General features: G+C 40.0%; 2 protein-coding genes across 6 annotated transcripts in view; one reads left to right on the top strand and one right to left on the bottom strand.

The window, feature by feature from the left end:
• Positions 1 to 237: 237 nt before the first annotated feature.
• Positions 238 to 2,657, bottom strand: mibp2 (muscle-specific beta 1 integrin binding protein 2). 2 transcript variants are annotated; one of them, XM_037246754.1, is made up of 8 exons: positions 2,375 to 2,657; positions 1,855 to 1,945; positions 1,635 to 1,680; positions 1,303 to 1,486; positions 1,146 to 1,217; positions 781 to 887; positions 594 to 684; positions 238 to 505 (listed from the first exon to the last, which is right to left on the bottom strand). In XM_037246754.1, exons 1-7 carry the CDS (start codon positions 2,398 to 2,400, stop codon positions 599 to 601), a joined length of 612 nt encoding a protein of 203 aa, XP_037102649.1. In that variant the 5' UTR covers positions 2,401 to 2,657; the 3' UTR covers positions 238 to 505; positions 594 to 598. The 2 variants fall into 2 exon arrangements, with proteins under 2 accessions (XP_037102649.1, XP_037102650.1); XM_037246755.1 differs by lacking the exons at positions 1,635 to 1,680; positions 2,375 to 2,657.
• A 4,311-nt stretch (positions 2,658 to 6,968) lies between these two features.
• plekha7b (pleckstrin homology domain containing, family A member 7b) overlaps positions 6,969 to 14,755 on the top strand; it is a 55,491-nt gene continuing 47,704 nt past the window's right edge. For 2 of the 4 annotated variants that reach the window (XM_037246729.1, XM_037246726.1), the window contains exons 1-3: positions 6,969 to 7,386; positions 7,490 to 7,566; positions 7,659 to 7,716. In XM_037246729.1, coding sequence (XP_037102624.1) covers positions 7,304 to 7,386; positions 7,490 to 7,566; positions 7,659 to 7,716 — 218 coding nt within the window. In that variant the 5' untranslated portion in view covers positions 6,969 to 7,303. Of the gene's footprint in view, positions 7,387 to 7,489; positions 7,567 to 7,658; positions 7,717 to 7,741; positions 8,032 to 14,755 lie in introns of those variants that run through there. The other 2 variants (XM_037246734.1, XM_037246732.1) reach the window with 2 other exon arrangements.

Here is a 14,755-nt window from a genome sequence, read left to right as displayed (position 1 = left end):
TTGTGTCATAATGGCGTTTTATTCTGAGAAAACTGAAACCTGTCTAAATATAGATAAGGCCTGTACTTGTAATTAGAGGTGATTATGGGGGGCTCAAACTTGTGACTCCGCTTATCACTTGTACCAAGAGCAGCATCGCCCCTGATAGTGGGCATCACATGCTCAGAGTGGTACATGAGTACCATTTTGAAAATGTCTCATGACAAGATACTTTTCAGTTATCACAACAACACAAAGTTGGATTGAGGATAATTTATTGACGTATGCATCCATCCTCTGAATATATCCATCCACTCTGCGTAGGCCGTATAAAGCAATAAATAAGCTTGATCGAAAAATCATGCCAGCATTCAATGCCGCCAGTTACAAAGTTAAACATTTTTTTTTTTTTTTAGTTTAAAGATAATAGCAGTCAGCTAAATAAGCTGCCAGGAAGAAATTTAAGGCGAGCCGGACTTCAAGCAGGCTGGGCTGAATATGTGCTTCTTTTCGCTGATCAAGTGACCTGAAATACAGAATGATAACAAATGTTTATTACTAGTAAAACATTTATGTGGGGAAAGATTGTCTTCATACTGTACAATGAAAGATACCTTTATTAGAAAGAATGTTGGATATTATTCAGGATGTCTCCATAGACAAAGTTGAACAGTTGTTCCTTTGACTTGGTTCCATCTAGCTGCACTGTAGTGACAAAGAAAATTAGCACCGATGTTTTTTTTTTTTTTTTTCCCCAAACAAGGATTTTTGATTTAGTAGGAGATGAGAAAGGACACTTACAAACATCAACGCCCATCCTCTCCATGATGTTCTTGTGTTTCAAGTACATGGGCCAGACGTGGCCGTCAAAGAGGCCGGGGGGGTCTGGCACCGTGTAGTTCCTTGAACTGTAAATGACAAACAATAAGTGTAAAATTGGTCTTAATTGTGCCATTTTACTTTGAAATTTTGGGAGTTTGTCAAATAGTTCCCAAGATTGCTGTATGGAAAATATATTTATATTTGAATATTTGTGAATGGGAATAGTTGCCAACACACCTGAATGAGCTGAAGGTTACAATGTAAAATATGTCTTCATTTTGGAGTCTTACTTTTGAAAATAGTTCCTGATTACAAATAGTACTACTAACTAATTGGACACTTACCACCTCCTCTTTTTGCATTCTTCATAGGGGATGGAAAAAAAGAACCTCTGGTTCAGCACGTCGATCAAAGGTCTGCAAAAGAGTAAATTCAGCGATTTTCTCTTACCCGCCAAGAGACGTCACCGGACAGGAATGTAAGTGAGGAATGTGTCTTTACTGGTAAGTGTAAAGCAGGAAGCCCTCCACAATGAGGATGTGAGTCTCGTCTTTCTGGTCGGACTTGGGGAAAACCTCAGTGTCCAGGACGTTGTTGACACCGTGTGACTTCTCAAACTTCTCCGGGTTCTTCAGCCATGCGTAGATGGTGCTCATCATGGCGTCCATATCCAAAGCAGTAATGACTAGAAATGGATAGGAAAAGTCAAAAGGTGGGAGGAAGGAAGAAGAGGGGAATGCAGTGCACATATGAAAACCTGATTTCTCTACAGTCCACAAAGCATGCATATTGTAAACGAAAAGACACACATATCCTTACAAACACAAGCTTACCATCATACTGTTTAAAGCCATCTTCAACTGCAATCTGATCTTGGGGCTGAAACATACATTGATAATATGTACCAAGGTACATACACTAGTGCTATATGCTAAATGGAGGGCTTTAGAATTGGAATTAAATCTAGTAACACTTTGGTAATAGCCCACCAAGCCGTGCTGGTAATCCTGATCTTTATACCTAACATTTAAAGAAAATAAAGTTTCAGCTCACCTTGAAGAAGTCATCTTGGTGTACCACACAGCAGTTGGGCAGCCTCTTGATCAGCCGGTCGGTGAGGGTAGTTTTCCCTCCATTTGTTACGCTAAATGATAACAAAAAAAAAGTTAATGACCCAAAGATGAATATTTAACATTTCAGAACTATAAAAAGTTGGCAGTTTATGAACCGTATGATTCATTTTTTAATTTTGATGATCAGAGATCATAAACATGCTATTCTGGTTTCAAAAATACACAACTGATAAGAAACAATTCCAATTCAGTATAGTCAATTTTAACATGCAACTTTACATTATGTATTATCTATTGATGCAGAACACCATCAGCATCAACTCGACAATGGGAAGGATAACCAACGCTGATTTCCACGCATGATCATCATTTTAACTCCGGATAAACACCTAACGAGAAATGTTATCAATCATGCAGAAGACATAAGAAGAGCGCGGATGTCACGACCGCTCCCCCAGGTGTCTTGGCCTCTTTCCGCTTCATTCATTTGCTTTACTCACCCGCCGATGCCAATGATGTACTTCATGATTTCCGTTGGTGGTAGAAAACAAGGTGCCACGAAGTCAAAAACGCCAATAGACAGGTGATAAAATGATCGGACGGAAGAAAGCTTAAAAAGAGAAGGTTACAGGAAACGTCAACTACTCGACTCATCCATGGTACTTGATTTTTTGAGTGTGTAAAGTCAGCTAGATGTTGCTCGGACGCGGTCTTCAACCGAGAGAGGACCGTGAGCTACTTGACACTTGCACACGTACTCCACGGAGACAGGCGATTGGCTATTTAACCACTTGCTCTGGGGCGACGAAAGGAAGCTCGGCCAATCAGAGGCTTCTACCAACCGCAGACCCCTCCCTCTAAAACACATCCCTCATTCACACGCGTGGAGCTGCAAATTTCCAACCATTTCTAACTTTGAAATTAGAAGGGGAAAAAAAAAAGGGTTTATAATTTTGAAATTGAAAAAAAAAAAACGGCTCTCATTTTCATCACTTGAATTGCTTAAGCATTACTACTCGTTACCTATTGCGTCTATTATATTTCTGTCCTTTGTTGCCTCCACACTGGTTAATTTCACCATGCAACTTCAATATGTTATTTATTGTTATTGACGTCCTGCTTGAGGCTTCGAGCTTTAGGTCCACGTACTAGTTAGTTTTTGTCTCCATTCGTAAATCAATCCAGCAAACTAGTAGAACACTTTTTTTAGACCCAAACACACACACACACACCGTATGAGATTATGCATACCAGAAAGACAACTGTACATATTTGGTGGGGCAGAACCGTGCACTCGTTGAAACCTTAGAACTACTAGTGAAACACTCAGGACTCAAGAATGTCACAAGCAGTACTAAAAGTTTTGCACCACTAATTAAAAGTACTGCTGTATATACTACAGTAACTGGCAAACATCTCTGTCACTCTATTGAAAGAGAATGTTTTCCATTCTGTTGTATGAAAATGATAGCACAGCTCAAAATTGTCTTTTTTGTTATTTTTCTTAAAATATTAGCCTAATTTAAAAATAAAAAAAATCTAGGACAACTAATATTTGAAGGTTTTACTTTATCGTGCAGTATAGTTATAGAGTAAGTGAAGTAAAATGTGATTTCTTTGGTAGTTTTAACAATAGGCACTCAAATTTGTGCCATTCATTATGGCATTTTTGGGGGGTTGTACACTTGATCACTCACCTCAAATACCAACATTATTTTGGTGCTGCACACACAATTGGTTGAAACGAATTAATTTCAGATACAGTTTTGGTATGACATGCAATCTGATGCTTTTTTAACATTTTGAAGACTACAACCAAAAGAGGAAGCCATTTCCAGCTTTTCTTCAAAGTGCTATATAAATCCATTATATATACACATTATTATCCACATTCAATATGGCAGTTGAGGATAACAGTACATTGTAGAGCTGACTATATTTAGGCAGATATTCTCAGTTTATTCAAAATATTGTCCTTACATGAAGCTGTAGAATGCAGATAAACTCATTCTAAAAAACAGAAAAATAGTGGTTCGTAGAACCTTATCTTGAGAGAGAGAAAACTTGCGTCCTTATTAAATGGAAAGAGGCACGGCACAAATTCATCATCACTCTGTTAAGGATATTAAAGAATTGGAGAAAATAAATCCTTTTTGTAATATTTTATCCACTTAGAATGGGATTCAGGAACTCAAAGATGTTGATATTGGAATTGCTACATTTTAATCAATTCACCTCCATATTTATTGAACCATTCATACAGTAGTCACATGTAGGCCAGAGCAAAAAAATATTGAACATCCATGCCGTGAAATGATTTCAAGTGTTGCGTCTTACATCACATGTCCCACATACATGAGAGATACTACAGGCACTATTAACCTACTACTTGACAGACTGTACATGGAGTTCACTTATCATTCTGTGCTACTTGGTAGAGACGTTTCACCCCAGACATCCAGTTTTTGCATCACATAATCATCTTTCAGTCTCTATATTCTAATTGTATTTCACAAAACTATATTCGGCACGACTAAAGTGCATGTAGTTTTGATGTTTCTTGTGTTATTATGTAAGTGTGCATTATATTTGAAAACACATCATCCACTTATTTGCTCTGCTCTCAAAGCAGAGCAGCATGCATTTGAATTCTAAGAAGTCATATCCATTGGCATATGGATGAAGTAAGTAGATCAATCACACACAGATACACTGATAACATCTAATCTGGAACCATCTATTGTAGAGCGTCACACTACTGTACTTTGAGATTGAGAGGATTAGATTTTTTGTTGAGATGCTTAGTAACATTGTGACTTGGCTTGTACAGTAAAGAATGAAGGACGTTTCGACTCACTCTTTCTCTAAATGGTTTGACTGCCACCAAGTGGACATTCAGTAACATCAATTTTTGGTTATCAAATTTTACACAGCAAAGTAGTGTCTCTCCTGTGATCACATGGAATCCAAACAAGTTTTTAACTGTCAGTGTCCCCCCCCCAAAACATTCTTGCCAAACACACATAAGCTATTATTTTCCAAAGGCGACGAATATATCTTTCAGTCAATAACAGTTAACATGTATGGTTAACGGGATTTATGGAAAATGGGCTTTTCAATTGTATGCAAACAAATAGTTGTGTCTCTGGAATACTGTATCTGTGTTTGGTGATGTGCCTGCTGCATGTGCACTGCACACCACTTGACAAGTGTAATTTAGTGGGTTGCTGATAAAGTGCTGACTCCATGACGGAAAATCAATGCTGTCTTTGAGGGGCCTTGCTTCAGTTTGCGCTTACTTTTTTTTTTAAAGACCCTTTTTAAGACACCCTATCTATCTATCTATCTATCTATCTATCTATCTATCTATCTATCTATCTATCTATCTATCTATCTATCTATCTATCTATCTATCTATCTATCTATCTATCTATCTATCTGTCTGTCTGTCTGTCTGTCTGTCTGTCTGTCTGTCTATCGTTTGGCCCTATTTACAGCAAGCGCTGTACATGGATGTTCTTCCATGTAACAACACACTGTAATTGAAAACACACTTTACTGACAGCATGTATTTAAAAGTAATTCTTCATTTTTGGTTGACCATACATTGCAAGAAGGAATACTCTACATTTAAAGGGAGGTCATTATCTAGTTTCCCTTTTATGACTTTTAGCACGCTCAGCATGGGAAGGCTCTCAGAGGAAAAGACAATATCATTGAGTCACCTTGCTGAACCCTTGGCAGCCCAGAGGCAGGAATCCAGCTGAGATTATATACTGCAGAGGTGCACTTGTCTATGCATACATATACTGTAAACAGAATGTGTATTCTTTTGTGTGGGTACATTAATGTGTGCATAAGTACTGCTGCTGATAAATCACATCAGGGTCAAAAATATGAAATCGGATGAGCTGCGACATCAGATAGAACATTGAGTCTGGTTAAGAAGGGTCGAAAAAAAGGCCATAATTGATTCATGCACATAATCTTTATTAATGTTGCACAATTACGATTGACCTTATGCACAGAACTGCCATTGATCGAATGTTAGACTGTAGCAAAAATCAGCCATTATCTGTACATGTGTAACACATATTTGGATGAATAGCCTATGAATCCCGTGACTGCTGACCGAAACCTACAGTAGAAGTTATCTAGTTTCTTCCTGCACTGAGATGCCCCTTAACCTATTTCTCTATACAAAGGATATACCATAAACAGAACCAGTCAGGATATATAGGAGATGCTGCGCTCTGCACTCACAAAGTCCAAAGTGAAATGAAGGGGCAGCTCTGGTAAATAACACTATTTAATGCAGTGTAAGCACATGTCAGGAAAGACTCTCTCCTCCAAACAACACTACAAAGAAGATGATGCAGCCAAAAGCTTCACTAACTGAATTGTACACACTCATTCCCTTCCTGTTGATGTATGCGTGCATGTGTTTTAGAGTCACCCTGTAGAAAACAAACAAACAAACAAACAAACAAACAAACAAATAAATAAATAAAGGTAGAACTTTTAAAAAGCAATTCTATTTTTTGTTTAGAATTCTAAACTCCTAGAAATAGTGCAAATCTAAGTACAGTAATCCCTCGTTTATCGCGGATAATTGGTTCCAAAAACCACCCGCGATAAGTGAAATCCGCGAAGTACGGTCACCATCAAGAAGTACTGGGCAGGACCTAATTCGCGATCATGCTAACACGCGAAAACGGACTTCTAAAGGAATGTAAACGAACATTTGGAGCAATACTACATTGTCCTAATGGTTAGACACATGTTTCCTCAATTTCGAAGTTTTATTTTGACTTTTAAATGTTTTTTTTTTAATTTGGAAAAAAAATCCGCGATGTAGTGAAGCCGCGATAAACGAAACGCGAAGTAGCGAGGGATCACTGTACACTCGTAAAGGTGCAACATTTATTTCCTTTACTATGTCAACTTCGCTCATTAAAACTAACACAAACAAACTTCTGTAAATAACACATGGATCGGTATCACATTGGTTTTGACTTTTATTGTCGAATGATGAACGTGATCGGGTGTTGCATTGACTCCACTCTTTCAAATATGTTACTTTGAATGAAGCGACATATCTCAAAATCGGTTCCGGCAAGATTTGAAGGAAAGCCTCAACGCTTCCACACGCCCATCTTATCTCTGGTACGCGTGCTTGGTGCTGGAAGCTCTGGAAGCTCTGGAAGTGCAACAACGTCCAAACGCCTTTCCATAACATGCAGCAATCGCTGCATCTGCAGAGCGCAGTCGATGGCGCCTTCGTTTCTCGGCCCCTTTAAAAGTATGCGGCTTTAGCTGTGGGATTACTTGCGCTCCGTAGACAAGTCGGCGGAGCGAGAAGGGGACGAGGGGGAGAGAAAGAGAGGGACGACAAGGGGGAGGGGGAGTCGAGCCGGAGAGATGCAATCATGGCGGCACCGCTCGGACGGGACACCCTACCGGACCACTGGTCCTACGGAGTTTGTAGGGATGGCCGCGTGTTTTTTATCAAGTGAGCTACTTTTCAGTAGTTACCGATCGTCACTTGTTGGGATGCACACCGCGAGGTTTGTTCAAACATCGTCCACTATAAGTAACAGGTGTCTTTCTTCTAGCGACAAAACTCGCGGTACCACTTGGCTTCACCCGCGTACTGGCGAACCTGTTAATTCCGGACACATGATACGTTCAGGTACGCTGCAGATTGTCCGAATCGCGGATAGCTTGCAGGGATTTGGTGCACGGCTTGTGTAATTTTGATTCGGTGTTTTGTTTCCTTTCCAGATTTGCCGAGAGGATGGGAAGAGGGCTTCACGGAGGAAGGAGCCAGCTACTTCATCAAGTGAGTGACTGACTGGTCGTTGCATTGTTTGGCTGTTTGAAATGCGATACCGTTTGTATTTTAAGTGTTTACCGTGTGTAGTTCAGGCACGTCTGGAATGCCAGGTTCGTCCTCAACTGCTGATGCTGCAAACATGTCGAGCAATCTAGTTTGAGTTGAGCAACAAAAAGACACTAAGGAGTGCCATTGGGTTGGTGACAAATAATTACTGCTTGCGGTGTGACTAAAAGTAGCAGCCTAAGCAGAGCAGGAAGAAGGAAATTAAAATTCTCCTCACATGCTCCATGCAGGACCTCTAGTCTCTCCATTAGGTAGGTGTGGAGGTTTTGCGTGTACGTGTGTGTGTGTGTGTGTGTGTGCGCGCGTGTGTACGCGCGTGCGTGTTTGAGAGAGAGAGAGAGAGAGAGAGAGAGAGAGAGAGAGAGAGAGAGAGAGAGAGAGAGAGAGAGAGAGAGAGAGAGAGAGAGAGAGAGAGAGAGAGAGAGAGAGAGAGAGAGAGAGAGAGAGAGAGAGAGAGAGAGAGAGAGACTATAAAGATTGCAGGAGAGAGGTGTGACCTTGTGCTGACAGAGATGTATCACATGATTGCATTATTGAAGTGGGGAGGACAGATTTTCCCAAAGTCACAAACTATGGTGTGATTTGTTTTGGCCTTTTTTCAATCGAAGTGTTGACTGCTGTCAAAATCACCAGTAGCACAGTGACATGCATCCTTTACAACTTTTGAAAGTGAATGATACAGTGCTGTATATTTGGTTTTATATCACATGCCTGAATAGTCATTCATTCAAGCAAACAGCAGGTTGGAATTTTCCCCTTTTTATTTCACCAAAGCACATATTTCACATTTTTTTAGATCTTCTTTTAAATTTCATAGCCACTAAGAGAGGCAACGGGTGACAATAAATGAGTCAGTGTGACTATTTTGAGAGGTTGTTGGCAATGATTGATCACCCGATCCACTGAGTGATGATCGTCACTTGTGACCCGCACACTGCGCGACAATTCAGTCCGTTTTGGCCGTGTGGCCTCGGCGTGCGGTAGGCCTAACATTGTGTAATATTGCAAGCCTTTGGTCGTTTGCCTTTTGCCACCACCATCAATCACTTTTATGTCACTAATTTGAAGTTTATTATGTCCATGTAGGAGAAACCCTTTTCCATGAGTGAAACCATGACAGCAAAAGATCAGTGTGCTCATCATGAAGAACAATCAATATGTCCATCATGATGTCCATCAAGAAGTGGAATCAATTTGTCCAACTATCCTATTTTTATGTTATGCTTAGTCCACATCATGTAATGCGGTGACATACTTGTGTAATTTATCTTTTAATCATCGTAGCACGATTAATCAGTTCCAGCTTGACAAACAACCATTACATTTTTTATGGAACAAAAAACACGGTATTGTATAAAAATAGAGAAAGAAATTGGAAAGACATGAAATCGGTTTGGCAAAATGTCCACAAATTTTCTTTGTAATAAGTTTTCATCCAGCTCAGGGGCGACCATATTGCCACTTGCTGTCGACTGAAAATGACATCACAGTTGTCAAGTCTCAATCTCAACCAATCGTGGCTCAACTGTTTTCAAGTTTTGGTCATGTGATGTTTGCAAGCTCACCTGTTTGCAAGCTGGTACTGTGATGTCATCAAATTGACTATGCATAAAAGCGGGTGAATTTTGTTGCTTCACTAAAATTCCTCAAACTCAATATTAATTAAAATGCCGCGTTTAGATTAATGGGGGCACATGCAATATCCTGAAAATAAATCTTTTGGGTTGATCTCCTCTTTAACAAAACAAGCACAAAATAACACTTTTATCACTATCAGGCCCAGAACATCTTTTGCAATGCTACCCTCATGAACAATATCTACCTTACCAAATCTGCTGAATTATGATAAAGTGCTGTTAGCTCTGCATCACTTCTTGAAAACACAATAAATAACCTTTAGGTCTCTAAGCCACATCGTTATTGACTGAGCTTTTGCCTGACCCCCATGAATAATTATCACTGCATCCAATGTCCAACCCTACCCTCATATGCACTGCGTCTTGGTGAAATCGTGCTCATTCTGGAGAAATAACCACTGTGTCTGCAGTGGCAGCAGAAAGCTCACTGCTCTGGGGAAGAGAGATTCTATGCTACCAGCTATGCTGCAGGCAGACTCGACTGCAGTAGAATCACATCTAGGCAGAGGTGTTACAGGTACTGAGAATTTTTTTTTCATAAAGGTACCAGCTTTGCTGCAGGCAGACCTTACTGCAGTACAATCACATCTGGGCAGAGGTGGTACGGTACTGAAAAAAAAAAAAAAAAAAAATGTAGAAGTACTGATTTGACTTTAATTAAAAGCAAAAAAAGACATTTTCTTAAGTGCAAAAGTACAAATTAGATTAGACTGTCCATTATAATACAATACTTATGGAAGTCTCCCAGCCCTTATAATTTAAATTTTTTACTGGAGGAAACAGGCTTCCAGACCCTGTATTCTTTTTCTTTTTACTTTCTTTCCTGTCGATTTTTTTATTTTTAACTGACCATTTACGTCATTGACGTTAATACTTCCTGGTTCATGTTTGTCCCTGTTTTTCCTCTTTCTTATCATGCACCAGGACAACCGTACCTGGGGATGCTATTCGCTCAATCAATCAAGATCTAGAAACATTTGGCTTTCCCTTTTTCTTTACATATTACGCATTAGCGTATTTTTTATGTCGTGATGTCATCGATCGAATCTGAAAAAAATATTTTGACTTAGTAAAAAGTAGAAACTACAGATATTTGTGTTCAAAAGTGGAGAGTCAATTTAAAAATGCACAAATACAGATCAAATCAACTTGAGTACTGTAACAGACTATTACTACCGTATTTTCCGCCCTAAAAGGCGCACCTAAAAACCTAATATTTTCTCAAAAGCCGACAGTGCGCCTTATAGGCCAGTGCGCCTTATATATGGATCAACTGATGAATTTGTTGATCCATACTGGTTGTACACAGTGCTCTGCCAAAATGTTTCAGTACGTTTTAGTACGACTAATAAATTACAAGGTCGCATCGCTTCCCAGCATTACGGCAACTGTAGTCAGGGGGCGTCACCGAATAGCTGTTGTACCCGCGAGGCTATTTCCTGTCAAAATAGGCTGCTCTGTTAATGTTTCGAGTAAATCTACGGATCGATATGGAAGGGAAACATAGGTAAGTAGTACCAATGCGTTAGATCGAACTTTAGTCAGTTCCGATTATTTTATAGGAGATCGTTTGAGAAACGCGATTGTTTACACTTTGCTGAGGCTCATGGGAGATTGCGAGGTGAGGCTCGTGAGACTTTGCGGATGGCTAATGCTATTGCGATAGCTGCTATACGTACCAGGCTATTTCATGTCAAAATAGGCTGCTCTGTTAATGTTTCGAGTAAATCTACGGATCGATATGGAAGGGAAACATAGGTAAGTAGTACAAATGCGTTGGATCGAACTTTAGTCAGTTCCGATCATTTTATAGGAGATCGTTTGAGAAACGCGATTGTTTACACTTTGCTGAGGCTCATGGGAGATTGCGAGGTGAGGCTCGTGAGACTTTGCGGATGGCTAATGCTATTGCGATAGCTGCTATACGTACCAGGCTATTTCATGTCAAAATAGGCTGCTCTGTTAATGTTTCGAGTAAATCTACGGATCGATATGGAAGGGAAACATAGGTAAGTAGTACAAATGCGTTGGATCGAACTTTAGTCAGTTCCGATCATTTTATAGGAGATCGTTTGAGAAACGCGATTGTTTACACTTTGCTGAGGCTCATGGGAGATTGCGAGGTGAGGCTCGTGAGACTTTGCGGATGGCTAATGCTATTGCGATAGCTGCTATACGTACCAGGCTATTTCATGTCAAAATAGGCTGCTCTGTTAATGTTTCGAGTAAATCTACGGATCGATATGGAAGGGAAACATAGGTAAGTAGTACCAATGCGTTAGATCGAACTTTAGTCAGTTCCGATCATTTTATAGGAGATCGTTTGAGAAACGCGATTGTTTACACTTTGCTGAGGCTCATGGGAGATTGCGAGGTGAGGCTCGTGAGACTTTGCGGATGGCTAATGCTATTGCGATAGCTGCTATACGTACCAGGCTATTTCATGTCAAAATAGGCTGCTCTGTTAATGTTTCGAGTAAATCTACGGATCGATATGGAAGGGAAACATAGGTAAGTAGTACCAATGCGTTGGATCGAACTTTAGTCAGTTCCGATCATTTTATAGGAGATCGTTTGAGAAACGCGATTGTTTACACTTTGCTGAGGCTCATGGGAGATTGCGAGGTGAGGCTCGTGAGACTTTGCGGATGGCTAATGCTATTGCGATAGCTGCTATACGTACCAGGCTATTTCATGTCAAAATAGGCTGCTCTGTTAATGTTTCGAGTAAATCTACGGATCGATATGGAAGGGAAACATAGGTAAGTAGTACCAATGCGTTGGATCGAACTTTAGTCAGTTCCGATCATTTTATAGGAGATCGTTTGAGAAACGCGATTGTTTACACTTCGCTGAGGCTCGTGAGACTTTGCGGATGGCTAATGCTATTGCGATAGCTGCTATACGTACCAGGCTATTTCATGTCAAAATAGGCTGCTCTGTTAATGTTTCGAGTAAATCTACGGATCGATATGGAAGGGAAACATAGGTAAGTAGTACCAATGCGTTAGATCGAACTTTAGTCAGTTCTGATTATTTTATAGGAGATCGTTTGAGAAACGCGATTGTTTATAGAGGGCTCGTTGGTTATTGGCTAGTGGATGCATACCGCAACCCTAGTCAACCTCAGTTTGATGCAGTATAGCTTCTATTTTATGCGCCTTATAAGCCGGTGCGCCTTATATATGGACAAAGTTTTAAAATGGGCCGTTCATTGAAGGTGCGCCTTATAACCCGGTGCGCCTTTTAGGGCGGAAAATACGGTACTTTGATACTGCCCACCTCTGTTTCTAGATAAATTTAATTTTTATGTGTTTATTGCTACATTCTCTGGTGACGAAACACGTGAAAAAGTAAAAGTCTTGACAGTCAGCCGCAGACAGCGCTCTGTTACTGCCATCTATAAATAATTGGATATGCAAGCCAGGTTATTTTCTAGTCTGACAGGCTTTATAAGGCAGTGGGTATTCAAATGACTTGTTCAAGGTTGGTTTGTTGCACCACCCTTAATCTTGTCATGACCTAAACAGTTTTATATAAACTTGACTGCAGTTTGTCTGGTTGTCCCTGCCTGATAAGAGGTTTGTCCTCTGCTGATATAGTTTACTATCCACATTACAAGATTATGGAAGTGCGGAATTGTTTGATAGCAGTAGTATATGTTGTTGTGATGACATTTATTGTGTGCAGAATACAGATGTATTTGTTCTTTCTTCTGCCCTGCAAAACGATGGCATGGAGTAATAACTCATGGTAGCCTAAAGGTCAAGCCGATCCATTTAGTTAGCTACATATTGCGCAGATGGTTTTGTGAAAGTTTCTTTCTCAGGCTGGAGTTACACGGCAGGGCCAAGTGGTTTACTGCATCAAATGATTTATTTCACGCTGTCATGATTTGCGTTTGCCGGGCCGATCCAGATTGGACGATGGAGAGCTGATCTGTTAGTTTGCGCTTCAGTCTCATCGGCAGATATCTGATACATAATGTATTTTCATCTATATCGTGAAGAGTTCGGATTGCAATGTAAGAATCAAAAGACTTATCTTTCAAGGCCGGGTGCTTCAACAACCCGTTTATTAAATTAATTAACAGTTAGCGATGGCCACCCCCCTTAAAAAACAAACAAACAAAGAGTGAAGTAGCTCTCTGGCTTCCACCTCCATACACACGCTCCTCTCTTCTGTTTACCAGTTTTTCTGTGCGGCCTGATTCCAAATTTTATATTGCTGATTGCAATGTGTGAATATTAGATAAGGCTGAATAATGCTTCCTTTATTGTCCATTTATTCATCCATTCATCTTTCGAACCGCTTATAGAATAATAGTATCACAAACATAGCTGGTGAGTCCACTTTTTGGTGAGACGATAGCCAGACTCCAATGACTACTTAGCTGTAGTCATAGTGAGCTGTAGCCATGGCAAAAACTTCAGTCAAGTTGGCTGTACACTCATGACTACATGACTGAAACACGGAAGACACTTGGACTTCCTTGAACACCAGTGTTTCTTCTTAAATTGAAACAGTTTTCCAGCAGCCATAAAGCTCTTTAAAAGCCTCGCTATACTTCTATTTGGAGTCATTTTCAAATTAATGTTAGTTAACAGGCAAAAGAAAAAAGAAATCACACTGGGCTATAACAGACCAAATAAAACTTTATATGCTTTTTTTAAATATGCTTGTGACGTTGTTAAAATCTAGGGAGGCATTTTGCTTTTGTAATAACATTTCCCTGGCTTTGTTGTATTCCTAAACATGCACAAAAGAGCAATTTAAAAGTTGTATGGAATTTTACCCCAGTATTTCAAGAAGCAACTAGTTCAGGTTGTCCCCAGCCTACTGCCCGATGATTTCTGGGATAGGGAAAAGCGGTACAGAAAATGGATGGATGGATATTTCAAAGTGTTGATTAAGTGTATGTACTAGTACATTTCACACGTGACAATGCATTACAGTTCGCCACGCATGATGAGCAAAAGTGGGAGCCCACACAAAGAGAATCCCGGGTGCCCATGACTCCTTCAACACATCGTTGACCAGCACACTCATTCTGTTAGCCACCATTCAAAGGTTGTGTCTAGGGGATACGGCAGGAACGCAAATAACTGCAAAGTCAAGGGCACAGCTAAGGAAATTAAAATGTTTTTTGTTGCAGCAGATACACCCCAAATATTTGACAAAATAGTGCCTCTAATGCACGATGGACCAAAGTTAGCTATGTTCACATTATCATCCAGACATATTGTATGGAAAGGTCGAGTCTAAACATAGTGTTGGCATATGCCTCATCTACCAAGCAAAATACAAATTTGATTGTATCAAAGATCACATTAAAACCTTTG

This window comes from Syngnathus acus, chromosome 3 (genome assembly GCF_901709675.1).
Source record: "Syngnathus acus chromosome 3, fSynAcu1.2, whole genome shotgun sequence".
In the NCBI taxonomy this organism is placed as follows: domain Eukaryota; kingdom Metazoa; phylum Chordata; class Actinopteri; order Syngnathiformes; family Syngnathidae; genus Syngnathus; species Syngnathus acus.
This window is presented reverse-complemented; position numbering and strand designations above follow the sequence as displayed.